The 25,941-nt window shown below is 48.0% G+C and overlaps 1 protein-coding gene across 14 annotated transcripts in view; it reads right to left on the minus strand.

Annotated features, from left to right (window-relative positions):
• Positions 1-25,941, minus strand: part of TENM4 (teneurin transmembrane protein 4) — a 636,641-nt gene that overhangs the window by 11,073 nt on the left and 599,627 nt on the right. For 13 of the 14 annotated variants that reach the window (XM_083435958.1, XM_083435956.1, XM_083435948.1 and 10 more), the window contains 5 exons: positions 20,662-21,539; positions 14,746-14,918; positions 9,101-9,336; positions 5,468-5,764; positions 1,637-3,251 (listed from right to left, as the gene is read on the minus strand). In XM_083435958.1, coding sequence (XP_083292084.1) covers positions 1,637-3,251; positions 5,468-5,764; positions 9,101-9,336; positions 14,746-14,918; positions 20,662-21,539 — 3,199 coding nt within the window. The remainder of the gene's footprint in view (positions 1-1,636; positions 3,252-5,467; positions 5,765-9,100; positions 9,337-14,745; positions 14,919-20,661; positions 21,540-25,941) is intronic. The other variant, XM_083435951.1, reaches the window with a different exon arrangement.

The raw sequence follows: 25,941 nt of genomic DNA on the forward strand, positions 1-25,941 counted from the left end.
TGTGAAGGAATAAAAAGGGGGAGAGGGACTCTTTTTGCAAGTTGGCTTAAACTACCGGAGTGTGCTTTTGATACAACCAAGCCAGAGAAAGTCTAGTGTCTATTCTGTCCTCTCTGGCAACCTCTAGGTTAGATTACTGCAGCGGGCTACGTGTGGGGCTGCCTTTGAAGATGGCTCAGTAACTGCAGATGGTGCCAAAATTGGCAGCCAGATTGTTGAGCAACACAATACGGTCTGAACATATAACACCAGTTTGGGCACAACTGTGCTAGCTTCCAATGAGCTTCCGGGCTCGCATCGAGGTGCTTGTTTTGAACTATAAAGCTTGTATGTGGTTCAGGACCATAGCTGTCAACTTTCAGATTTGAAAATAAGGGATCGGCAGCCTCGAAAACAAGGGATCAGCAGCCTCACCTACCCCGGGGACAGTCTACGGGATATCTAGCAATCCGGGATAGCAGCGGGAAACGGCACTGGAATAAGGGATTTTCCCACCAAAAAAGGGAAGGTTGACAGCTATCTCTTCCTACTTGAACCCGGACCATGCATTCATCATCCGTGTGCCCCCTTTGAGGGAGGTGAGGACTCATAATCTTGCTCCAGTGGGCCTTGTGGGCATTTCCCGTCTGCCATGAGTAGGACTGTTCCCAAGTTAACCCCTGTCAGACCCCTGCCTGAAACTTGAGAGCGCCGTAGTCAACTATAGATGATTCTGAGCCACACTGGTCAAAAGTCAGCTTTCTAAAATCATTAAGTTGTTTATGATGAACAGGCGGCTCGTCCAGCGTCTGTCCTCTTCCAGCTCACCTAAGTCAGTTCTACTTTGTTTTTGGAAATGAGGTCTGCTCGTGCAACAGCACTTCCTCCCTCTGGGTGCCCCGTGCACCCCCTAAATAGGCTCTGGAGGGCTGGGAGAAGCCCCAGATCAGGTTTAGGGGGCACGGGAGAGGAGAGATTGGAGGGAAGTCGTTTCATGAGTGGACCTTGTCCCCTACGCATGTGATACACCTTTGATTCCCCTCCTCTGTCCTTACACCTTGAATGTTTTTGGGTGCAACACAGATTTGTAGTCCTTTATAGTGTTTTCTGCTATAAACCAGTTTGCAAAAGTTTGTGGAGTGTTTAAATCGAAGGTTTCCACCTAGCTAACTGACCTGAGAGAATAACAACCTCTGTATGAATCAATGCACCTTGTTATAAGGAAGTTTTCAATGTTCAATGTTTTATTGTGTTTTTAATATTTTGTTGGGCGCCGCCCAGAGTGCCTGGGGCAACCCGGTCAGATGGATGGCATATAAATAATAAAATTAATAATAAAATTAATAATAATAATAATTATTTGCTTTAACTCTTCCCTAGCAATCTAAGGAAACATTTCTTCTTTTCTATCTATCTACCATGCAACAGTTGAAGCAAAACTAGTACAGTGAGAGATTCAGCTTTTAACTCCAAAGTATAGAACCATATATAAGCTGCTCTTCCCAATGAAGTAAAAAATAATTCGGGAGAAACTGAAAATACCTGGGTGCAGATTTTAAAACTGGCATTGTTTTTAAGAGACGCATAGTCAAATACAGTGCAACTGAGCTGGCTGGTGGTCTCAAGACCAGCTGGGCCGGCCAAAAATGAACCTTACCTGTCATGTAGCACTTGATATCCTGAGAGTTACTGATAGGATTGTTATTCTTGAACATGTAGAGACTGAAAGGCATTATATTGCTGCTGCTGAGACGTTTCCAAATGTCGTGGTCCGGGCTGGTCCACCGGCCGGCGAGCACATCGTAGTCTCTCTTCCCCATGTGTATCAGTTTGGTGAGGGGGTCGTAGAGGCCTCCATGGTAGCCGATGATGATCTGGAAGTTTGGGTTGGTGTCAGTGTAGATCTCCCCATAAGCCGTGTACAGGATCTGCTTGATCATGAGGCCCGTCCCGCTGAAGACAGCCAGAGGGGTCCCGATGTTGTCACAAGCAATGTAGAACTCGTCCCCGCTGCTGAGCTCCATGGCAAAGAGGTGGCCCTGCAGGTCATAATAGAGGGACGTTATCTCAGAGCTGGAGTGGTTGTACAGGTGGGTGACTTTGGTGGGGTTGGTGAGATCCGCGTAGAAGAACTGCAGATGGTGACCGTGGGCCGTTTTGCTGGAGACTCTCCTCCCAAGTCCATCATAGCGGTACTTCACGCTCCAGCCACTGGCTTTGTTGTACGCCTTGATGAGCAGCCCTGCGGAGTTGTACTCGAAAACATCGTTCCCTCTTTGTCTCAAGAAGCCATCTTCGTCCATCTTATATTGCACGTCCCCCAGCCTCGTGATCCTGTCCCTGAGGTCGTACCTCAGAGGCGTGAGGCGGGCGCTGTTGCCGGGACTCAGCAAATGGAGGTTCCCGTTCAGGTCATAGCTGTACCGCCAGAGCGGCTTCTCGTTGATCGACACAGTCTGCAGCTGCCCGTCGGCATCGTACTCGTAAGAATACCTCGTCGTGTTTGCGTACGGGCCCACCTTCAGCTCCTTCTTCACCACCCTCCCCATGTTGTCGTACTGCACCGTCATCCAGTACATAAGGGACCGGAATATCTCGTACTGCACTTCCTTCATTCTGCCGTAAGCGTCAAAGTGTTTCGTGTGAGTCATGACGGCAGTGGTGATGATCTGGTTGATGTCATAGTAGATGACCCCAAACTTGCCGAACTGCTCCGTCTTGCCCGACACGTCGTCGTACCGGTACAGGTCGATGGGCAACGGCGTCTCGTTGATCACCGCTTGCATGCTGGTCACGCGGAAGCTGTTGTCGTAGTTGTAATCGAAGCGGGCGTTCACCATGCCTTCCTCCGTGAAGCGGAAAATCTGCCGGTCGATGAGGGGCCCGATCTGCCGGTACCGGATGGTGCAGGTGAACCCTTCGTTTTGCAGGTTTATGGTCTTCAGCATGCCGGCGGTTTCGTCGTAAGTGAAGCTGATCTTGGTGGTGTCGTAGAGCATTTCGGCCAGCTTGGACAACTTGCCGTACTTGTAGATGACCCGCCTCCCCGTCCCCAAATGATAGGTGTGGAGAAGCTGCCGCTCCTCGTTGAAGTCCTGAACGACAGAAGCGTTTCCTTCGGGGGGCCTGTAGATGTTCCGGTAGTAGCCGATGGAACGGATCGTTTCAAAGGTCTGCCGGGCTACATTGGGCATGGTCACCGACGACAAGCGGTCGTTCTTATCGAACTCGAAAATGTACTGCCGCTGGCTGTGAAGAAGCAGCACCATGGACTGTAACCAAGAGAGAAAGCAGTTATTATCCTTCTTTTTATAGCCATTGGAAACCTGAACTTTCTCAAGCAAGGAAATTCTTTAGGGCACTGGGGGGCATTCAGTGTAGCGCTATGGCAATTGCTCCATCAGCTCAAGCATTTCAGCTTGCCAGGCGGAATGACCCCCCACCAGGTCTACTAATTTTTTGGGTGTGTGTCCCCCTTGGCAGAATTCTGCTAGCTGGATTTGTTGAGTTGGATCTGGTCCATTATTTTAATTTTAATTATCATTTGCAATTCTGCATCTTTTAGAAACAGTGCCCCCTCCCCCTGAAATTCCTGTAATCAGGGCAGGGGAAGTACACTTGAAGACTGAAACATCGGAAAACGCCTTGCAGCCTCCTATTCTGTGGTACTGATAGCTTACTTCCTCCTAGTGCCCCTGAAATAAAAATTTCGGTGGATGTCAGGGAATGGCGGAACGACAAGGAGTGATGGGAGGTGCCAGCTGGAGAACCCCCAAGGGAAGCCCCAGAGAAGGAGGGCTCAGAGCCCGGGGATTGGTGGTGGGATGCAGAGGAGAGGTCAGAAGGGGAAGATTAGGAAGAGGTGCTGGATACCGAATGGACAACAGGCTTCAGTGAGCAGGAGGAACCTGTGACAGGGAGCAGTTCAGACTCTGTGGCTGAAGCAGAGGAAGGGGGTGGGGCCAAGGGACTGCTCAAGAATCCTGGGAGTCTTGCTTTCTGGCTGCAACAAGCTGTCCTCTCCCTGGTCTCCAAGAATGTGCAGGACAACGAGGAGAGCAGAACAGAGCCTGGAGGTGTGCAGACACAGTTTGAGACTGCTTGGGAAACACCTGAGAAAGGAGAAGCCTTAGGAGGGGGTGGAAGGCAGGGGCCATCAGTCCTGGCAACTGCTCTATGTGAGTAAGACCTACTGGGAAGGGTTGCTGAGTTGTGTGCCGTTTCCTTGAACAAAGAAGACACGGACAACAGACTCTGCTTCTTTGTGCTGACCTGCATCTGACTCCAGCCCTGACAGAGGAGCAATAGATAGCTCCAGTTTCCTGAGGGGTAGCTGTGTTGGTCAGCAAAACCAAGGTAGCGTGTCTTGTAGTACCTTAAAGAACAATGACTGTATCCAATGTAGCACTAAGTAATTCATTAGTGCAATGATTTATTGCTGTGTAATGGAGCTTCTTTCCCCATTCTCTGTGCGCACTCAGTGCCTTGCCCAAATCTGCTTCAGGGGGTGCACTGGGTGGGGCGAGGAGAGACAGGGGAAATTCTGTTGCGCAACCGTAAACCCTTGGATTAGCTGGATACCATAGCAACAAATTAATTATGTCATAAGCATTCATGGACTCGAGTCCACTATCATCTGACGAAGTGGGCTCTAGTCCATGAAAACTTATGCCATAATTAATTTTTCAGTCCTCAAGGAGCCACAAGACTCTATTATTGATAGATCCAGTTTCTGAAACAACCCAAATCCCCTGTTAAACTGCACCGCTGAACGCTAAACAGCCCAGAATTCTGTGAGAAGAGGGAATTGCTATGCTCAAAATTAAGAATAATGTGGATTTACTTGTCGACAAAGCGGGCTGGTGTCTTCTTGGCTTGTGTGGGATATGGGAGTGGTGCTGTTGCGACCAACTCCAGAATCCCCAAGATTACACTCCTTAAGACTGAATTTCAGGGTCACGTACATGAGCTGTTAGAATTACTAAAGGGGGGTAAAAATGAGGAATAGTAGAAAACAGAAATCAAGGGATGTGGCACTCAAGACGCCTTTAGCTGAGATTCCTGCATTGCAGGGGGTTGGACTAGATGACTTTGGGGTCCCCTATGGTTCTAGGCTGATCGCCGAAGAATTGACGCTTTTGAATTCTGGTGCTGGAGGAGACTCTTGAGAGTCCCATGGACTGCAAGAAGATCAAACGCATCCATTCTTAAGGAAATCAGCCCTGAGTGCTCACTGGAAGGACAGATCGTGAAGCTGAGGCTCCAATACTTTGGCCACCTCATGAGAAGAGAAGACTCCCTGGAAAAGACCCTGATGTTGGGAAAGATGGAGGGCACAAGGAGAAGGGGACGACAGAGGATGAGATGGTTAGACAGAGGACGAGATGGTCCATGGGGTCACGAAGAGTCGGACACGACTGAACAACTAAACAACAACAACGGTTCTAGGCTACAAGTTTAGCAGCATCTTTTTACAGGCGGCCCTCACCTTCTCCAAGTAGGTGTAGCTCCAAGATTTGCCATCGGCAAAGATTCTGGATGTAATCCTGCCGGACTGGTCGTATTCCATCCTTTCCGACATGGTTCCCCTTTGGATCCCAGCAATATGTCCTCCCGCGGAGTAAGTTACGTTGACCCCGTTCAACCTGCTGCTAGGAGACCAAAGGGTGGGCCGGCCGGCCTGGTCGTAAAGGATCCTCAGGGTGAACTTGCGGTGGTCGTCGTAGATCTTCTCTGTCCTCGTCACGCGGTCAAAGTCTAACGACAGCAAGTTCCTGTTATGAACCTGCAGCAGAGAAGGGGGAAGAGCGAAGCATGAGAACTGAACAGAAAGCTGGTGGGTAAACTGTTCTGCAAAGCAACCAAGTCTTCTTCAGGGTTACAATTTCTGGATTTGAGTTTCCAAGGGGTCTCTGACAAGTTTCAAGACCCTGGATGCTGTTCGAATCAAGTTTTAAGCAAAGAACACCTTCCAAAATGAATGGACCTAACTTAGTCATGTCCACTAATTTCAATGGTTCTGCTCCTGAGTAAAATTTAGTTGCTGGCCACCCGCAGCAAGAGAACAGGAAGGACAATAAAATGAATCTTCACACGCAGCTCTGTTGCTGAATAGAGGAATTAAGGCTGCAATCCTATAGAAAAGGATGTCACATAGAGGAGGGAGAAAGGTTGTTTTCTGCTGCTCCAGAGAAGCGGACATGGAGCAATGGATCCAAACTACAAGAAAGAAGATTCCACCTAAACATTAGGAAGAACTTCCTGACAGTAAGAGCTGTTCGACAGTGGAATTTGCTGCCAAGGAGTGTGGTGGAGTCTCCTTCTTTGGAGGTCTTTAAGCAGAGGCTTGACAACCATATGTCAGGAGTGCTCTGATGGTGTTTCCTGCTTGGCAGGGGGTTGGACTCGATGGCCCTCGTGGTCTCTTCCAACTCTATGATTCTATGATTCTATACACCAGCCTTACTCAAGTTGGGGCGTTCCGGATGTTTTGAACTATAACTCCCATCAACTCCCATCATTCATGACAATAGGCTGTGCTGGCTGTGCTGGGATGATGGGAGTGGGAGTCCAAAACATCTCTGTGTGTGTGTGTGTGTGTGTAAGTTTGGGAAAGGCTGCTAACACACTTACCTGGGTGTAAGCACCACTGAACTCGGTGGTTAACCCCACTCTCATACCATAGAATTATAGAGTTGGAAGGGACCATAAGGATCATTTAATCTGAAACGAAGGAATCCTTTTGCCCAATGTAGGACTTGAACCCTCAGATTAAGAGCCTCATGCTCTGTCCTCAACTACTTCATTATTAAAATGAACAACTCATCCATAGCTGTGTTTCGGTTAAAAAAACAACAACCCACTTTTTGGAGATCTACCTGCTCAGGTATATTAAGTATAAATGAATGAATGAATGAATGAATGGATATTAAGGAATCACAAATCTCTCGGTGCAAATGTGGTTTAGCCCCAAAGACATCTTAAGGTAGGAATTAAGCTGGCAGTCGACAGAACTCTTTGCAGACATCTTTGTAATGCCAAATTGTGGGTTAAACCACAGAGCCTAGGACTTGCCGATCAGAAGGTTGGCGGTTCGAATCCCCGTGACGGGGTGAGCTCCTGTTGCTCGGTCCCTGCTCCTGCCAACCTAGCAGTTCAAAAGCACGTCAAAGTGCAAGTAGATAAATAGGTAGCGCTCCGGCGGGAAGGTAAACGGCGTTTCCGTGCACTGCTCTGGTTCACCAGGAGCAGGTTAGTCATGATGGCCACATGACCCGGAAGCTGTATGCCGGCTCCCTTGGCCAATAAAGCGAGATGAGCACCACAACCCCAGAGTCGGTCATGACGGGACCTAATGGTCAGGGGTCCCTTTACCTTTACTTTACGGGCCTGAAGCCCGTAGAGCACATCCTTGGGGAGCCTTGTCCATTCTGTGGACAAGACCAAGCCAGGGGAGACGTCACTGAGAAAGGAGTGAGAACATGCTAGGAATGTGATCTTGGGACAGAATTCTACCCTGCTACGTTCAGCTAGGCATTTGATGGCTGAAATCTACCATTGCTAGTAATCTTGCAATTATAAGGTGTGGGAGCATGTGATTGCTTTTAATTTCCCCGAGTTTTTATTTTAATTTATTGTTGTGTCACTTATGCGTTTGCTAGCCTGGGCTACCTTGGAAGGAAGGGAAAGATATAAGTTTGATAAACAAATGGTCCCTTGTAATAAGAGCTTATATCCCGGGCATAATGGGTCACGATTGCAAGGCAAAAATCATACGACCACTGTGGAAATTTCAGCACCAAATATGTGGAGTGTAGCAAGCTCTTTGCAGCATGACTGTACACCGTGTGAAAGGTTGTAAGGGCAAGGTTAGGACACTCTACTTAGCCAAGCCGCAGCTTAACAGTTGGCAAGGTAATCTCCGTAGTGCTACTGGGATTTATGGTGCAATCTGTCATTGTGACAACCACCTTTGCTGTCTCCCCACCAGAATCCCAAAGACAGACCTCCTGTTTTAAGCACGTCCCAGGTTAAATAACCAAAGTGAATGTATCAGACTGCAAAGACACCAGTCTGCGCAACCTAAGCGATGGGCCATTTTTGCACAGCTATTTGCGGAAGTTTGCATTTGTGCGAAGGTTGTGGCATTATCTGGAGCGGTGTAGTATAGCAAGTTTTTTCGATCCGGGGTGTGTGTGTGTGTCCCCGGCGAGTGACTGCTGGCTATGGATTTTTAACGCTGCTGAAGAGCAGGGCTGATCAATCCGTAATAGCCATAGGACCAATTAGAGGTCTAGAATGTTATGAAAGCTAGAGGGCCATTGAAAGGTGTTGGCATGCGAGGTGCTGTAAGAGGATGCAGACACTGATCAGTGGGCTACGGAAACCAGGAGAAGGATGGAGTCCGTGAACAAGGCACAAGATGCAAACTCTCTCTCTCTCTCTCTCTGTGTGTGTGTCTGTCTGTCTCCTTTTGTGTGACTCCAAAGGTTCTTCTGGTGCTAATGATACAGTCTGTCCAAGTAAGAATCCTTATTTGGACACAAACATCTTGTGTTCTACAGTGGACGCTTGGGTTGCAAAAGTGATCCGTGTGGGATGCACATTCGCAACCCGCAGTGGCACGTCTGTGCACGCGCGGGTTGCAATTTGATGTTTCTGCATATGTGCAAAGGGTGATTTAGCGCTTCTGCGCATGCGTGACCGCTGAAACCTGGAAGGAACCCGTTCCAGTACTTCCGGATTTTGGCGGTCCGTCACCCGAAAAAACACAACCTGAAGGGTCTGTAACCTGAGGTGTGACTGTATAGGAAGGCTGCTCAGCAATGTATTTCTGGGGCAAATGGTACCCGGGGAAGCCAATAAATTTTGGGGGGGGGGCCTCCAAGAGAGTGGGGCCCTAAGGTATAGCTTGTTTAGCTTATCCAACACTGGGCCAGTCGCACTGCCTCTCAACCTAACCTTCCTTAAGGGGAAACTACGGCATGTATGTATGCCACCTTGAGCTTGTTGGGCTGGAAACGCAACAAATAAGCAAGCATCAATACCAGTTTCTTATTCCTCATGGTGGTAAAGGTGACGTTGGGGACTGAACCTACAATGCACAGCTTTTCCCACTCACCCTCAGCCTGCGCCCGAAGACGGTGATCTGACCCCGGGCCTGCTCTTTGCGCTGCCTCCACTCAACCAGGTTGAGACCATTGTCAATGGGGAGGGTGACATTCCTCTTCCCCACCGTAGGGTTAACTGTGCCGGCCAGAAGATGAGGCTCAGTCTGCAGGGCCACCTCCATTCCGTTAGCCAGGATGAGCCGCAGGGAGCCATCTGCGCCAATGTAATAGCTGTTTCGCACCTGATCTGTAAGAAAGAGGATGGGGAGGAGAGAGAGTGATCCAGAGGGCTGAAACTCAGCTGCTGAAGTCATGTAAACAACAACAACAACAACAACAACAACAATAATAAAATTTATTTATACCCCGCCCTCCCTGGCCAGAGCTGGGCTCAGGGCGGCTAACACCAATAAAATCACAGTAAAAACATAATAGGGGGAAAAGAGAGGGGGGGGGGAAACAACCAATTTAAAATACAGGTTAAAATGCAATTTAAAATGCAGCCTCATTTTAAAGTAGCCGATAAATCAAGACCATAAGGGGAGGGAAACATAAGGGTCAGACCGAGTCCAAACCAAAGGCCAGGCGGAACAGCTCTGTCTTGCAGGCCCTGCGGAAAGATGTCAAGTCCCGCAGGGCCCTGGTCTCTTGTGACAGAGCGTTCCAGCAAGTCGGGGCCAGTGCTGAAAAGGCCCTGGCCCTGGTTGAAACCAATCTAACCTCCTTGAGGCTTGGGACCTCCAAAGTGTTGTCATTTGTGGACCTTACGGTCCTCCGCGGGGCATACCAGGAGAGGCGGTCCCGTAGGTACGTGGGTCCTAGGCTGCATAGGGCTTTAAAGGTCAAAACCATGAGGTTTAAACCAGGGAAGAAGAAGAACTGGGCTGTAGGCTCAGTGGCAGAGCAGCTGCTATTCTGGTTTAATCCCTTGCACCTCAAAGTTGGGTTGGGAAGAAACCTCCACCTGGGGATACGGATAAGGTCCATTATCTGACTGTTGACTCAGGACACTAAACTGTGCTTTTCTATTTAATTTTCACTTTCCTCTGTGTATATTATAATGTTCTCTTGCTGCTATGGCCATTGGCTGAGGCGAATAAAGTTTCTATTCTATTCTAAACCTCCACCTGAGACTTCGGAGAGGTGATGCCTATCAGCATAGACCAGGTTTTCCCAAACGTGGGTCTCCAGTTATCGGACCGTCATTATCTCTAGTTAGCCACCTCTAGATGAACCATATCCTGACTCGGTATAAGATATTGTTACAAATGTTGGGTGCCTCTCTTTCTGCCGAGCGGTGGCAAGAGTTCACGGGGTTCCGGGCATTCACCCAAGTTCTGTGTTGCTTTGGAAAACTGAAGACACGGCAGAAACAGCTGTCGATTTAAGAAATATGCTTTATTCACCTATTTTGCACCTTCAGCCTGCATGGAACGGGTCCAGATTCTACAGCATGGTCATTTCAAAAGCACCTCTCCCAGCCAGCCTTCAGCCAGCCTGCCCAAGATGAATCTAAGTCTTCCTTCTTCCTTCTTCTTCCCACAGCGGTACCTATTTATCTACTTGCACTTTGACGTGCTTTCAAACTGCTAGGTTGGCAGGAGCAGGGACCGAGCAACGGGAGCTCACCCCATCGCGGGGATTCGAACCGCCAACCTTCTGATCAGCAAGTCCTAGGCTCTGTGGTTTAACCCACGTCCCTCTTCTTCCCAGTACACCTTCCTAAAAATTCTCTTTTCCTGTCACCTTACACCCAGTTACCCTGGCCACCTTCCAAACACCCAGTCTCTGTTTACACCTCAGGGCAAAAGAGCAGGACACTCATCTTGCCTTGCCAATGGCTCTCAATGGCCCCATATTGTTTCTTACTGGACCCCAGGCTTGGCCAAGTCATTTTGCATAGGCTAGCTCAAGAATTCCTGTGCAGCTAGTATTTCCCCCTTCACTTCCCAAATCACCAAAATCCTACCATTTCTTAATTTCTACGGTTCTATGACAATATTTTCTAGGGTTCTATAACAATATTTCCCTGTGTTGCTTTTTCATTATTAGAATTAATATGGTAGAATTATTTAGTGCCCAACCAATTGCTAGTTTCAGGTTATATGACTACAACAGTATTCAAACTGCTTTTCAAACTGTTAGAATTGTCCCAGAGTTATTTATTACCGCTCTTGTGCCTTTAACAAGCCGTAAGACAGGAAGATTTCCAGTAGGTGAAGCTATACATTTCTCCATGTTAGAAGGAGCATCCCCTGTTAAATTTCAGCCTTTCATGTTGCTGTTAAAAAGCCCAGGGTCTCGCTGCCAATTCACGTGTTTATGTGTAATTAAGATTTTTTTGCCCAGATATGCATCGCTTTACCCTTTTTTTTTACATTGCATGGCATTTGTGATTTTTCCAGGTTAAACTACAGGGTTTGCCTTGCCCAGCCCACCCCGCTCTCCAGTCCTGGAGCTGGTGCTGATTTAGAATGATGTACCTTTATAGCTGTGCCGAGCTGCCGAACACGGAGATGCTTGACCACAAGACAATTATTAGACCCTCACCCCCAGATGCATAAATCTCAGCAAATCAATTAATTCCCCGAAGAGCCCCGAGCAGCAGCTACTGTGGCTTAATTAGACTCATGAGGAGGTGCTAAATTCCCTTCCCAGCGTTTGCCAGACATCTGAATGCTTCTAAAATCCGGCTGGTCCAATTAGAAATGGGCTAGATTTGTCTACATGACAGGGAAACTTATGGGGCTGCAATATAATCCGGAAAGGGCAGGTAACATTTCCATCTCCTTTGCCAATGTGGTCACTTTCAGATTGTTGTTCCTGGACTCCCGACTCCCATCAACCCTGACCCCCTGGGGCTGATGGGATGGGAAGCCCAAGCAAGATCTGGAGCAGCGGTTCTCAACCTGTGGGTCCCCAGATGTTGTTGGACTACAACTCCCATAATCCCTGAGCTCTGGCCTTGCTAGCTATGGGTGATGGGAGTTGTAGTTCAGCAACATCTGGGGACCCACGGGTTGAGAAAGGCTGATCTGGAGGGTCAAGCATTTCTCTTCTATCTGGATCACAGCCTTAGCAAAAATCCAAGTACAGTGGTACCTCGGTTTACGAACTTCATCCGTTCCGGAAGTCCATTCTTAAACCGAGGGGAGCTTTCCCTAATGAGGCCTCCCACCACCAACATTCGGATTCCGTTCTTAGACCAAGGTAAAGTTCTCAAATCAGGACACTATTTGAGTGTTTGTAAACAGAATCATTCTTAAACAGGACTGTTCTTAAACTGAGGTACCACTGTATTAAGGGACGCAGGTGGCGCTGTGGGTTAAACCACAGAGCCTAGGACTTGCCGATCAGAAGGTCAGCGGTTCGAATCCCCGCAACGGGGTTTGCTTCCGTTGCTCGGTCCCTGCTACTGCCAACCTAGCAGTTTGAAAGCACGTCAAAGTGCAAGTAGATCAATAGGTACCGCTCTGGCGGGAAGATAAACAGCGTTTCCGTGCGCTGCTCTGGTTCGCCAGAAGCGGCTTAGTCATGCTGGCCACATGACCCGGAAGCTGTACTCCAGCTCCCTCAGCCAGTAAAGCAAGATGAGCGCCGCAACCCCAGAGTCGGCCACGACTGAACCTAATGGTCAGGGGTCCCTTTACCTGTATTATGCACCGAATAAATGAGAATATATATTCAATGTGGTTTTCCTTGGTGCAGAGCTGGGCTGTTTGTTTTGCATGAAGTTGTCCTAACCCCATTCCCTGTCCCCGATGACGATCTCTATGCTATGATAACAGCAGCAAGGACACTGGAAGACTTTTGCCTCGTGAGAAGAGCTGGCAAGCAAGGAAGCAAGCTGAACCCCCAACAGAAAACAGCTGCAGTACCACGACAGGCCTGGCAAGGGCTCCGCTTCTTAATTAGGTGCGAGTGCGCGCCAATCAGCAAAGGAAAGCATTAGAAGGCGCCAGGATATGGGGGTCCCATTGTGCTGGGATTACCATGATGAGGTCTGTTTCCTGCTGCATAATCCAGTCTGTGCTGCTCAGCCCTTCCCAGCCCTTGCCAATAGCTGCAGAGCGAGATGACGATTCGTTATCTGAACGAATTTGTGTTAATGGCCTGACTTATCTCCGAGACTCTGGGGAAGTTACAGAAATAGTTTCGGCTTTACATTAACGCTCACCCCGGCCCCCGAAAAGGGATTCATACCAGACCTTGAAGCAAGCTCATAGTTGTAGGATGGAGGGGGTGGAAAGAGGTAGGGGGCTTCCCCCCATCCACCGGCACACCCTAGAAAATTGCATACAGTATAATTCTCCCTTTGCCTTTTGCAGATTCGGTTCGCGTTCCTTTTGGCCAAGGGCCAGCAACCTTTTTCAAGCAGGGGGCCGGTCCACTGTCCCTCAGACCTTGAGGAGGGGGTGGACTATATTTTGAAGATATAAATGAACGAATTCCGATGCGCCACAAATAACCCAGAGGTGCATATTAAATAAAAGGACACATTCTACTCATGTAAAAACACGCTGATTGCTGGATTGTCCGTGGGCCGGATTTAGAAAGCGATTGGGCTGGATCTGGCCCCCGGGCCTTAATTTGCCTAGCCATGCTTTTGGTGCTCCTAGCCGAGCACCCCTACTTGAAATCTGGCGAGTAGGATTGTGGGTGGGCACAGTCTGATACAAATGGGGTCCCTTGCCCAATTGATCACTGCACTCTGCATGAAAAGGCTCCTGCTGATAAATCCACTTCGAGCTAGGGAGGAGGTGGGGTTGCGGGCTTCAAGCCCCTCCCCACACTCACGGGGGCTGGCTCCAATATTTCTCTGATGGAAATAGGGAAATAAGGAAAAGCGGGACATTCTGGGATCAAATCAGAAACCAGGATGGCTTCTGTAAATCCGGGACTGTCCCTGGAAAATAGGGACACTTGGAAGGTCTGCAGAGACAATGGAAGAATGCACCTTCAGAGGTGAAGTTAAACCATTGGGGAGTTACAGCGCCTGATGTGGCTGTAGAGGCTGATGAAGGAGAGACATGTTTTGTTGCAGCTGGGGCAGATGAAGGCATCCGGTTGTGCAGATGCAGGTGTACCGTAGCATTGATAACAGTACGCTTTCTGAAATTTGGCTTGGGAGCTTTAGGTAAAGGGCAGGGCTGAAGGAGAACAAACCTGTCAGGGAACTGCCATCGGAGCGGGAGGCTGAGAGAAGGCTCCAGAGGGATGCCGGAGAGGGTCCCAGCAGGGAGAGAGGCAGCCCATCTGCTGGGGAAGGAAATCAGCGTAACACCAGTGGAGAAGGGGGCAGATGGGGGAATCGGAGAGGTGGCTCCAGGACTCCTCGCCGGAGACCAGCGGAGAGGGCACGGGTACTCCGCTGCCCACACCCTCCCTGCGCAGAAGACTTCCGCGCAGGGAGAGTAGGAGGAGACTGGGCGTCAAACAGCTTTTATGCTGGAAAACGTTCAAGAAACGCCCACTGACGGATTCTGCCAGCGACTGAGGCAGCCACGAAACTTGAGGCTGTCCAGACAGAAAGGGTTCAACCAGGTAACCTAGCCAGGAGTGGCGGCAACTTACGCACGAGCAACCCCCTAGAACCATTACAAAACCCAAACCAAAAAAACTCGGACAAAGTCCGTCCAGCAGATCTGAAGCTCACCTTGCAAGAGGGTGTAGAAGGCACCTGAGGCTGAGAGGTTGGTTGTTATGGTGACATCATCCTTGCTGGAGGTCTCAACCTGGACATGCACTGAGCTGTCCGTGTCACTGCGGAAACTGCTGACCTGACCGGTAGGGAAAGTGATGTTGGTGAGGCGGCCAAAACTGTCGTACCTGGAAAGGAAGGAGATGCATGAGTAACAAACAGAGGAGTAGAGAGAGAGAGAGAGACAGAGAGATAGAGACAGGAACCTTCAAAACTTTGGGTTTTAACTTGCTGCCATCTGACCTAAGCCTTGCAGTAGAAGGAAAAATCTTTTTTTTTTTTAAGAAATAGTATCACTGATGTTGCAAACCATCTGAGCAATCTCTTTTTATTTTTATTTATTTGGGTTCCTGCCTCCGAGACTGGCAGATATTTGCTTCTTTGCTGTTTGCTCACCAGTTAATGACCTCACTTACCATATTTTTCCGTCTATAAGACGCCCCCATGTATAAGACTCAGATTTAAGAAAATGGGGGGGGGGGAGATGGCCAAGAGTATAAGACTCCCCCTAATTTTTTACTTTATTTTTTAGGAAAAAAAACCTAGTCTTACACACGGGAAAAATACGGTATATCCTCAGTAGCTGCTAAAAGGTTGCATGTTATGGAGGAAGGTGAATAGCCGGAGCGACTGATGTTCTTTTGACGGTGATTTTTTAATTAGTGGCAGATGAGGTGTAAAATATTCTCGCCCAGAAACAAAAATCTGCTCTGCTATCGAGGAGGATGTGCGAACGCAAATTCTGAACAGAGTTTGCTGCCGCTGTTCCTCTTGGCCACACAGGCATGCTTCTTTTAACAAACGCTTTGTGCAATTTTTCCTTCCTTCTTCTTATGCCTGCTTTGCCCTGCTGGTCCTTAAGAGGTCTTAGGGCTTTCCATACTGCTTTGCAGCAGAATTCCTCTCACCCCTGGGTGCTAATTCGCACACGGCTCGACAGGTAAGTTTGGAATCTGCAAAATTCTTGGCTTGTGAGAGAGCGGTTTCGATTCAAGGGTTGCTCATGGGAAAATGGCACAAGATGTTCAAATATGCTGCTGATCTGGGCAGATGAAGCAAAAGCCAAAATGGCTTGAAATCAAAAGAGCTGAGTTAGATGTGTTCTATGAATGCAAGTCCGTAAGTGTGGACATTTCCAGCCTTTAAGGAACTGTTTTTATACATTTTAAAAAATTTAATTGCGACCTAAAATCAGAATAGCTTATATCTATGTATATGTAAGGGACGCGGGTGGTGCTGTGGGTTAAACCACAGAGCCTTGCCGATCAGAAGGTCGGCAGTTCGAATCCCCATGACAGGGTGAGCTCCCGTTGCTCAGTCCCTGCTCCTGCCAACTAGCAGTTCGAAAGCACATCAAAGTGCCAGTAGATAAATAGGTACCACTCCGGCGGGAAGGTAAATGGCGTTTCTGTACGCTGCTCTGGTTCGCAAGAAGCGGCCACATGACCCGGCAGCTGTATGCCAGCTCCCTCGGCCAATAAAGTGAGATGAGCGTCACAACCCCAGAGTCGGCCGCGACTGGACCTAATGGTCAGGGGTCCCTTTACCTTCACCTATGTATATGTTTTTATATATGTTGGAAGCCGCCCAAAGTGGCTGGGGCAACCCAGTCAGATGGGTGGGATAAAAATAACAAAATTATTATTAATTAATAATAATTAATTATTATTAATTAATATATTAATAATATATAATTAATTAATTAATTAATTAATGGTTATTAATTAATTAATAACTGATTTGTCTGATTGTGTGATACCCTAGAATCATAGAATTGGAAGGGGCAACGAGGTCGATCTACTCCAACCCCCCACAATGTAGGAATCCTTTTGCCCAACGTGGGGCTCAAACTCACAACCCTGAGATTATAAGTCTCGTGCTCTACCAACTGAGCTAACCTGCAGGCTTGATTATTCTAACCACCCCTCTTCATACTTCAGGAGTCCCCTAAACAGAAATGAACCACGTTTCTCCTTTCTGTAACATCCTTTTTCTGTTACAGGTAGGTAGTTGTGTTGGTCTGCTGTAGTCGAAACAAAATAAAAAAAATTCTTCCAGTAGCACCTTAGAGACCAACTGAGTTTGTCATTGGTATGAGCTTTTGTGCGCATGCACACTTCTTCAGATACAAATTTATCTTTTTTTCTGTGTGCCCTTTTGTTAAGTGAGGAAACCCAAGGGAGCTGCAAGTTGGGGCAGCCTATCGAAAACCCCTGAAAAGAGCGTCCAGAAGTAATAGTGCCACTGTATTCTGCTCTGGTCAGACCCCACCTGGAGTACTGTGTCCAGTTCTGGGCACCACAGTTCTGGACACTGACAAACTGGAACGTGTCCAGAGGAGGGCAACCAAAATGGTCAAAGGCCTGGAAACGATGCCTTATGAGGAACGGCTAAGGGAGCTGGGCATGTTTAGCCTGGAGAAGAGGAGGTTAAGGGGTGATATGATAGCCATGTTCAAATGTATAAAAGGATGTCACATAGAGGAGGGAGAAAAGTTGTTTTCTGCTGCTCCAGAGAAGCGGACACGGAGCAATGGATCCAAACTACAAGAAAGAAGATTCCACCTAAACATTAGGAAGAACTTCCTGACAGTAAGAGCTGTTCGGCAGTGGAATTTGCTGCCAAGGAGTGTGGTGGAGTCTCCTTCTTTGGAGGTCTTTAAGCAGAGGCTTGACAACCATATGTCAGGAGTGCTCTGATGGTGTTTCCTGCTTGGCAGGGGGTTGGACTCGATGGCCCTTGTGGTCTCTTCCAACTCTATGATTCTATGATTCTATGACCCGTTCAGCAGCTGCATCGTTAAAATCAAAACAGACAAACCAAATGCACCACCATTCCCCCAAAACATCTGTTCTGAAAACTGGGTAAAACGCATGGGTGTCAACGTATTGCGATGTCTGCTCATTTCCACCTCTGTGAAGGCACATAATTCGGTTTGAAAAGGCAGCCTAGGAAAATGAGATTACAGGGAACTAGGCAGAGGGCCTTCTCGGTGGTGGCGCCTGCCCTGTGGAACGCCCTCTCAGCAGATGTCAAGGCAATGAACAACTATTTTACTTTTAAAAGACAACTGAAGGTGGCCCTGTTTAGGGAAGTTTTAATGTCTGACGCTGTATTGTTTTTAATATTCAGCTGGAAGCCGCCCATAGTGGCTGGGGAAACCCAGCCAGATGGGCAGGGTATAAATAATAAATTATTATTTGAATTATGGTGTTGGAGAAGACTCTTGAGAGTCCCATTGATTGCAAGAAGATCAAACCTATCCATTCTGAAGGAAATCAGCCCTGAGTGCTCACTGGAAGGACAGATCCTGAAGCTGAGACTCCAATACTTTGGCCACCTCATGAGAAGAGAAGACTCCCTGGAAAAGACCCTGATGCTGGGAAAGATGGAGGGCACAAGGAGAAGGGGACAGCAGAGGACGAGGTGGTTGGACAGTGTTATCGAAGCTACCAGCATGAGTTTGACCAAACTGCGGGAGGCAGTGGAAGACAGGAGTGCCTGGCGTGCTCTGGTCCATGGGGTCACAAAGAGTCGGACACAACTAAACGACTGAACAACTATTATTATTATTATTATTATTATTATCTGTAGGGAGACAAATCCTCGCAAGTCCATTCATTCCACAGCTAAGCTGGCTGGGCCCTGTTTCCACAGCCCAAAGGATTCAGAAGTTAGGCTGGTCTCCATCACACCCTAATGTTCTCATGTTCATTTAACGCTCCGACTTGCACCAGAATTAAGGACAAACACCGTGACGCAGGGCGGCTCCGAGCAGCCGGCGCCGGCAATGAATTCATCACCCCCCCTAATGTAACCTGCCGCTGTCCGACCGAGCTACCCCAGCCTTTACAATCACGGTGGCAATTATGAGGCTGACAAAGGAAACCAGGGCCATCCATCCCCAAATGGAAACGCATTTAGCCGCGGTTCACTGCACAGAATTAATGCAGTATTTGGTGCTTATGAGACCTAATTGTTTGCTTGTGAACATCCGACACCGTCATTTGTCACATTACTGGCGCGGAAAGGAGGCAGTTGGTTCCAGAAATGCCTGCTCAGAAGCTCCCGTCCCCCCGGGTCCTCTGCTTTCGGCAACCTTTGGCAGCTAAATAATCGGTGGGAAACGAGTCACCTTGAAATACTGCTACGTTCGGTGACTAGGAAACAGAAATAGCATCAGTTTCTCTTTTTTTTCAAGACGCGGGGGTTTAGGAGAAAGGGAAAAGGGGCCATTTCCTCCAATTTCAACTGCCTCGCTAAACTTTTAGTCACTGGCAGTGCTGCAGGCCTTGGAAAATAGGATGAGGTTCAAAATGCAATTTTCAGTAAAACAAACCTCCTCTTGCGTGTTGGAGCAGCCCAGCCTTCTCGGGAGTTTAGGACAGCTTGACACGGGTTTGCTACTGGCCCTGTCCTTGTCCCAAACCTCTCAAGCTTGCGCTGGGGCCTCCATTAGGCCTCAGATTGTGCAGTACAAAGGGCACTGGCTCCTGGGCTCTGAGGCAATGTGGGGACCCCCCCCCCAATATATACCGTATTTTTCACTCTGTAAGACACACCAGACCATAAGACGCACCTAGTTTTTGGAGGAGGAAAACAAGAAAAAAAATATTCTGAATCTCAGAAGCCAGAACAACAAGAGGGATCGCTGCGCAGTGAAAGCAGCGATCCCTCTTGCTGTTCTGGCTTCTGGGATAGCTGCGCAGCCTGCATTCGCTCCATAAGACGCACACACATTTCCCCTTTCTTTTTAGGCGGGAAAAAGTGAGTCTTATAGAGCAAAAAATACGGTATATATTTTAGGGGGCTGGGCCCCCAATGTTCAGAGGGCACCCTGCGCAACGTCCGCCCCCCTCGATCCTCCAGAAAAGGTGGTGCGTCTGTGCTGGTTTCAGCAAGGGGAGGAGTTGGGGGAGAACTCCACGCCCTGAAGTAAGTTCTAGGGGGCAAAATTAATTCCGTAATTTGTTCATGGGAATTCACTGCTGGAAGATATGGCGACGGTCACTGGACTTGATGGCTTCAGAAGGGGATTAGAGGGCAAATTCATCGAGGATGGAGAGGTGGTCTAACAGCAGCCATTAGCTTTGATAGCCACCTGAGCAGACTTTATTTGGATGAATACAATGATAATTGATAATATATCGGCTACTGACAATTACAGTCGTACCTTGGTTCTCGAACCAAATGCATTCCGGGAGTCCGTTCAAACTCCCAGAACCATTTGAAAACCAAAGCGTGGCTTCTGATTGGCTGCAGGAGCGTCCTGCAGCCAATTGGAAGCTGCGCCGGATATCTGGCTTCTGGAAATGGTTCAAAACTGCAACACTCACTTCCGGCTTTCGATCATTTGGGAACCGATTTGTTCGGGAGCCAAGGCGTTCGGTTCCAAGGTACGAGTGTATATGTGTTTTAGGATAATAAGAATATGCACACCTGTATATTAATGTATGGTAATGTAGTGGTATTTTTTTCATTCTCGCTCATTTTTTTCTTACTCTATCTTGTTATAAATGAAATTCATCATCATCACAATCATTATTATTAAAGCTTTGGTAGCTATCTGGAACTTTCACATCCCCAAAAGACAGTGTGCCACTGTTTACTGTTGTGGGATGGCAACAACGGAAGAGGCCTATTATGTTCATAGTGTTCTGTCGGTTCCTCAAGAGTATCTGCTTGGCCACTGGACTACACAGGCCTTTGGTCTGATTCAGAGAAGCTCTTCCTATCTCCCTAATGTTGGTCATAGTTTTACTGTACGTGTGGTGACTGTTGGATGACGCCATGGCCTTTGATTGGTGCAATAAATTATGGCGATATTCTTAACATGATGTGGGATTCTGTTACGCCCAACAAAATACTCACTCATAAAATGTCGTCCACCCGTTTTCATTGCTCTTGGTGGCAAGGAGGCCCGAAATGCCGTGATAGGTCATCATGGCCACCTCGTGCCCCTGGGCTGTCACGCTCTTCAGGGCGCTGTTGGTGCCAATGGTCAGCCAGTAGACCTGCCCGTCCGGTACCACCAGCCAGAGTGGCATCCCGGTGGAATCCCTCCGGATGTTGACCAGGTTTCCATTGTTGTCAGTGATCAGGGTGATGTCCCCGTCTCCGGTGTAGGTGAAGTTGTAGAGGTAATCTCCGGTGGGGAGGCTCTGGGTGAAAAGGTGTTTGCCACTGGTGTCAAACAAGTAGAGCTCTTGGTCGATGGGCGAGGACAACTCGTACAAGTTCTGCGTGTTGAGGAACGGCTTGTTCTTCCGGATGAAACGGATCCGGATGTTCCCCAGGTCAGCCACGTACAGCTCCCCATCCGCGCACACCGCCAGGGAGGAAGGGGCGTTGAGCTTGGCGTCCTTTGCGTAGCCGTCGTCGCCGGAAAAGCAATCGCAGCTGACGTCGTTTTTGCAGTCGCAGCCGCTCGGGGCGCCGGCCACCAGAGAGATTTCCCCGTTGGTGGTGACCTGCCTGATGCGGTTGATCTTCTTCTCGTCCGTCTCCGTGATGTATAGGACGCCGCTGTGAGAAACGGCCAGAGCTGTGGCCGATTCCAAGGTAGCATGGATGGCCACCTTACTGAGAAGGAAGTGGTCGATGCCCGGAACCTGACAATGCATCGGCCTCCCTGCCAGGATTCGCACTTGGTGGTTTTCGGAAATCTGCAGTACCACGTTGTTGTCGAGGACGTACAGAGAATTGTCCATCGGGTTGACCGCCAGGTCCGTAGGCCACTCCAGGCGGACCTAACAGAACGGAAAGAAGCAGAAACGGTTCTTAGGACCACCGCCATTGGTGTTAACATTGCAAGAGTAGTGTCTTGGTTTATATGTGGGTTACGCAAGAATAAATGGATTGTTATTGTATCATATATCTGTCACGAGGGTGCCATTCAACAGCTCACTGGGCTAACTGCCCAGTGAGATTTGAGATGCGGATAGCTTCTTTCAGTACTTTTATTTATCAACATGCTGGACTATGCCAAGATGGCAAAATCAACCGGGAGATTCAGGAATCAAGAAGATAAGGACCTTAAAAAAGAATGGGGAAAACTAATAATCTACCTAAGAGAACATTGTAAGCAAATTAAAATGCTAGCTGGACTTTAAGAATCACTTGTAAAGTGATGAGGTTTATGCATAACTGATAGTAATGAAAATTATGGAGAATATATTGATATGTAGATTGGTAAAAAAATTGTTACTATGATCCATGTAAGATCCGCCTTTAAATATGAACCGAGCTGAATCCGTCCCTCCAGCCCAGCCCTAATTAGGTGACATCTCCTTATCTTCTGGTCCTGAATGGCAGAAGCTTACCAGCTTGTGTAGACCCCAAAGAAAAGAAAACACCACAGAAATTGCTGCAAGGTGGGTTCACCTGCCCATCTTAAGCAAAAGCCACTGTCATGGGTCTAGTTCTCATTAAGGTCATGGATAGATGCCTGGGCTGCTCCCCTTCAGAATGCCAGTTGGGCCCTATGTAAACAAATGCTCTTCTCTCTAATTAGACTGGCACGCACCAGATACAGTGGGGAGACACCCCCCCCCCCAAGTATATACATTTGGACATCTGTATTGGTTTTTAAACAGGCTTTTGAAAACCCATTAATTTCAAGCTGGCGAGCTTCTGATTATTTAATGGTTTATTAAATTGCTGCTGCTGGTTTAAAATGCCCCCCCCCCTTACACTCCTTAATTGTTTAAATCGTTTGTGCTGGGCTGTGAAATGGCTTCAGACTGCTGTTTTAGTGCGTTCTACCTGAATGAAATACAGTGGTACCTCGGGTTATAGAGGCTTCAGGTTACGTGTTTTCGGGTTGCAGATGCGGCGCTGCGGGTTGCGAACACTGTGGGTTGCGAATGTGCCTCCCACACAGATCACGTTCGCAAGCCGAGGTTCCACTGTATTTTATTTTCTCCATTTCATTTATTTAAGGGTGCTGCTGCCTCGGAGGCACATTGTGTTGAATGGTCACTTTAAAATGTGAAGGTTCATTATTATTTCACAAGTTGTGTATGCCTTTAAGGGCCAGGGCCAGGGCAAATAACGAGACCCAGTCTTACAGCTGTGAAACATAGCAGGTGCTGCTGAGTTGTGTTAATCAAGCTGTGTCAGCAATTGGGTGTAGTATATAAGGAGCAGCACCTAGCTCTGCCATTACCCTGGGGGATGGGTTGGTGGTTTGTTGTTGATGTATTTAGTGTATAAGGAGTTTTTGTTTTTGATATTAAAACCTTGTTTAAGTTATTTTTGAGTCCCTTTTTAATGCATGGTCTCCCCAGCAAGCTCACTGCAGCGCTACTAAACTGCAAATAGCCAACATGTTGCCCCCTGCAAGACGGCAAAGCAATATTTGAAAAGAAATAAAAATAAAATAAACAACATCAAATATCCTGCAGATAGTAAACCGGTATGTCATGGAGAGAGCTAAGTTGGTCTGGCATCTCATCTTCTAGGTGCAAGGGTTTTTTACGGGGTTTCTTTGAAAGTTTTGTTCTTCTTAAGCTTTCGGACTCAGCATTGCTAAATCGGAGGCAGCTTTACGGGACATCTAGCTTAACGCACTGCACAATCCTGGATATCCAGGCCCAGAGGTAAAATTTCTGTCTGGGTGGATTTTTTTAAAATTGCCAAAACGTCTCTGGCTATACTTTCTGGATGAGATATAACTGGTGGTGGAAGACTTGCTTCCCTCTTCTCTTCTGCCCCACTCAACAATATATCACAGCTTCTATAGCCTACATATAGTAGGGGCATTTAAAAGAGAGAGTCATCACAGTGTCCTCTTTTTTGATCTTCAAAATATGACAAGCCTAGACATTACAGTGGTACATCTGGATGTGAAGGGGATCCGTTCCGGAGCCCCGTTTGCATCCTAAAGCGAATGCAACCCGTGTCTGCGCGTGCACGGGTCACAATTCGCCGCTTCCGCGCATGCGCGTGGTGTCATTTTGAGCGTCTGCGCATGCGCGAGCGGTGAAACCCAGAAGTAATGTGTTCTGTTACTTCCGGGTCGCTGCAGAGTGTAACCTCAAAACGCTCAACCCGAAGCTACTTCAACCCAAGGTATGACAGTACTGTTCTGTGCAGTACAGTGGTACCACAGGTTACAGATGGTTCAGGTTACAGACTCCGCTAACCCAGAAATAGTACCTCGGGTTAAGAACTTTGCTTGAGGATAAGAACAGAAATCGTGCTCAAACGGCGCAGCGGCAGCAGGAGGCCCTTTCGATTCGTTTATTATATTTCTTTGGTAGTGACAGAGCCATTGAGAGAGAGATAGAGAGAGAGAGAGAAAGAGAGAGAGAGATGGAGAGAGATGGAGACCACCATCCCTTCAGGTAGACGAGAGATCAGTCCTACCTATACTCTGAAATGGTACCACCCAACAACTTAACTTTACTGCCTCGGTGGGAACTAGGCCACCGACAAAGCTGCATCTGGTCTCTCTTCCCCCCCCCCCTTTTGGCTCCTGGCCCTCCTTAACCCTTCCTGTAGTAAAACATGACAGCTTGTGGTTTCCCCTTCAATAATGCATGCCTCTCTGCCTTGCCGACAGCCTTCTGAGCGCCTGCCACTACGCTTGCAACCTTGAGTTAGCATCAAGAATGTAAGTTTATTCGGAAACGGCGAGGGAATTCCAGCCCCCTCCCTTTCTTAAAACCAATTCCTTGTCAACAACGACTGCTAAATATTTTATGGCTGCTGGTCCCTCACTGCCTGAGGGGCTCTGACTGAAGAGACCTCAAGAGCGGCTTTATAGGATGAAAGAAGGGAGAGTTCCCTAACCGGGGTGGTTTTAAAGAGACCTCTCGCCAGCATCTGCGAGATGCAAGCGGGCGACTCGAAAACGGGTCCATCGCCTTTGAAAGAAGGGAGAATGAGAGCCTGGGCTCCAGATGGCTGCTTTCTAAAAGCTTTTGCAGAGAAGACGTATTGTATGCATTTTTCAAAATGCAACCAACGATGAGATGGAGTTGGGGATAGCTTGGGAGCTGGGGAAATATGATGGACCATAAAGCTTCCTAAAGTTCAGTTGGAATAATAATAATAATAATAATAATAATAATAATAATAATACCCTGCCCATCTGACTGGGTTTCCCCAGCCACTTTTGGCAGCTTCCAGAAAAATATAACAAAAATAATAAAATGTCATACATTAAAAGCTTCCTAATACAGGGCTGCCTTCTGATGTCTTCTAAAAGTTTGGTAGTTCTTTATTTCCTTGACATCTGATGGGAGGGTGTTCCCCAGTGAGGGGGCCACTACCGAGAAGGACCTCTGCCTGGTTCCCTGTAGCTTCACTTCCTGCAGTGAGGGAACTGCCAGAAGACCCTCGGAGCTGGACCTCAGTGTCTGGGCAGAACAATGGGCATGGAGACACTCCTTCAGGTATACTGGGCCGAGGCTATTTAGCCATGTTAGCTGAACCCCCACATCCCAAGAGAGTATATCTCTAAATAACACTATCTGACAGGCGGCAAGGAAACAGAGGTGTGTTGTTACTGCCATAGCTTGGGACATAGGTGCCAACTCCTTTAATAATAATAATAATAATAATAATAATAATAATTTTATTTATGCCCCGCCCTTCCTGGGTCAAAAACCGGGCTCGGGGTGGCTAACAACAAATTTAAAAGACTTGATTATAAAAGCAGCATAAAATACATTATAAAAACATGAATAACAATAAAATTCAAAAATCAATTTAGGGGAAATAAACATTAGATAATCCCCAGGGCTAGCTGGCTGAATTGGTCCTACTTGGGCCAGCGAGGAGGCCAGGGGAGAATTAGCTGTGGGATCCCAGAGCAGGTGATCTTCATAAAAGGGGAGGGAGAGGGAAGAGAAGGGAAATAGAAGATCAGGCTGAATTCAAATTAAACGCCAGGCAGAATAGCTCTGTCTTACAGGCCCGACGGAAGGAGGTTAAATCCTGAAGGGCCCTGGTCTCCACCAGGTCGGAGCCATCACAGGACCTGGCCCTGGTGGAGGATAGTCTGACTTCCTTAGGGCCCGGGACCTCTAAACTATGGTTGTTCATGGACCTTTGAGCTCTGGGTGCCTGAGCACCCACAAAATTCCCCATGAAGGGGCTGGGAACCCACAAATTTCGGTGCACGCTGCATGGCACCCATGGTCC

The sequence above is a fragment of the Podarcis tiliguerta genome (assembly GCF_965153285.1).
Source record: "Podarcis tiliguerta genome assembly, chromosome: 4".
Taxonomy (NCBI): Eukaryota; Metazoa; Chordata; class Lepidosauria; order Squamata; family Lacertidae; genus Podarcis; species Podarcis tiliguerta.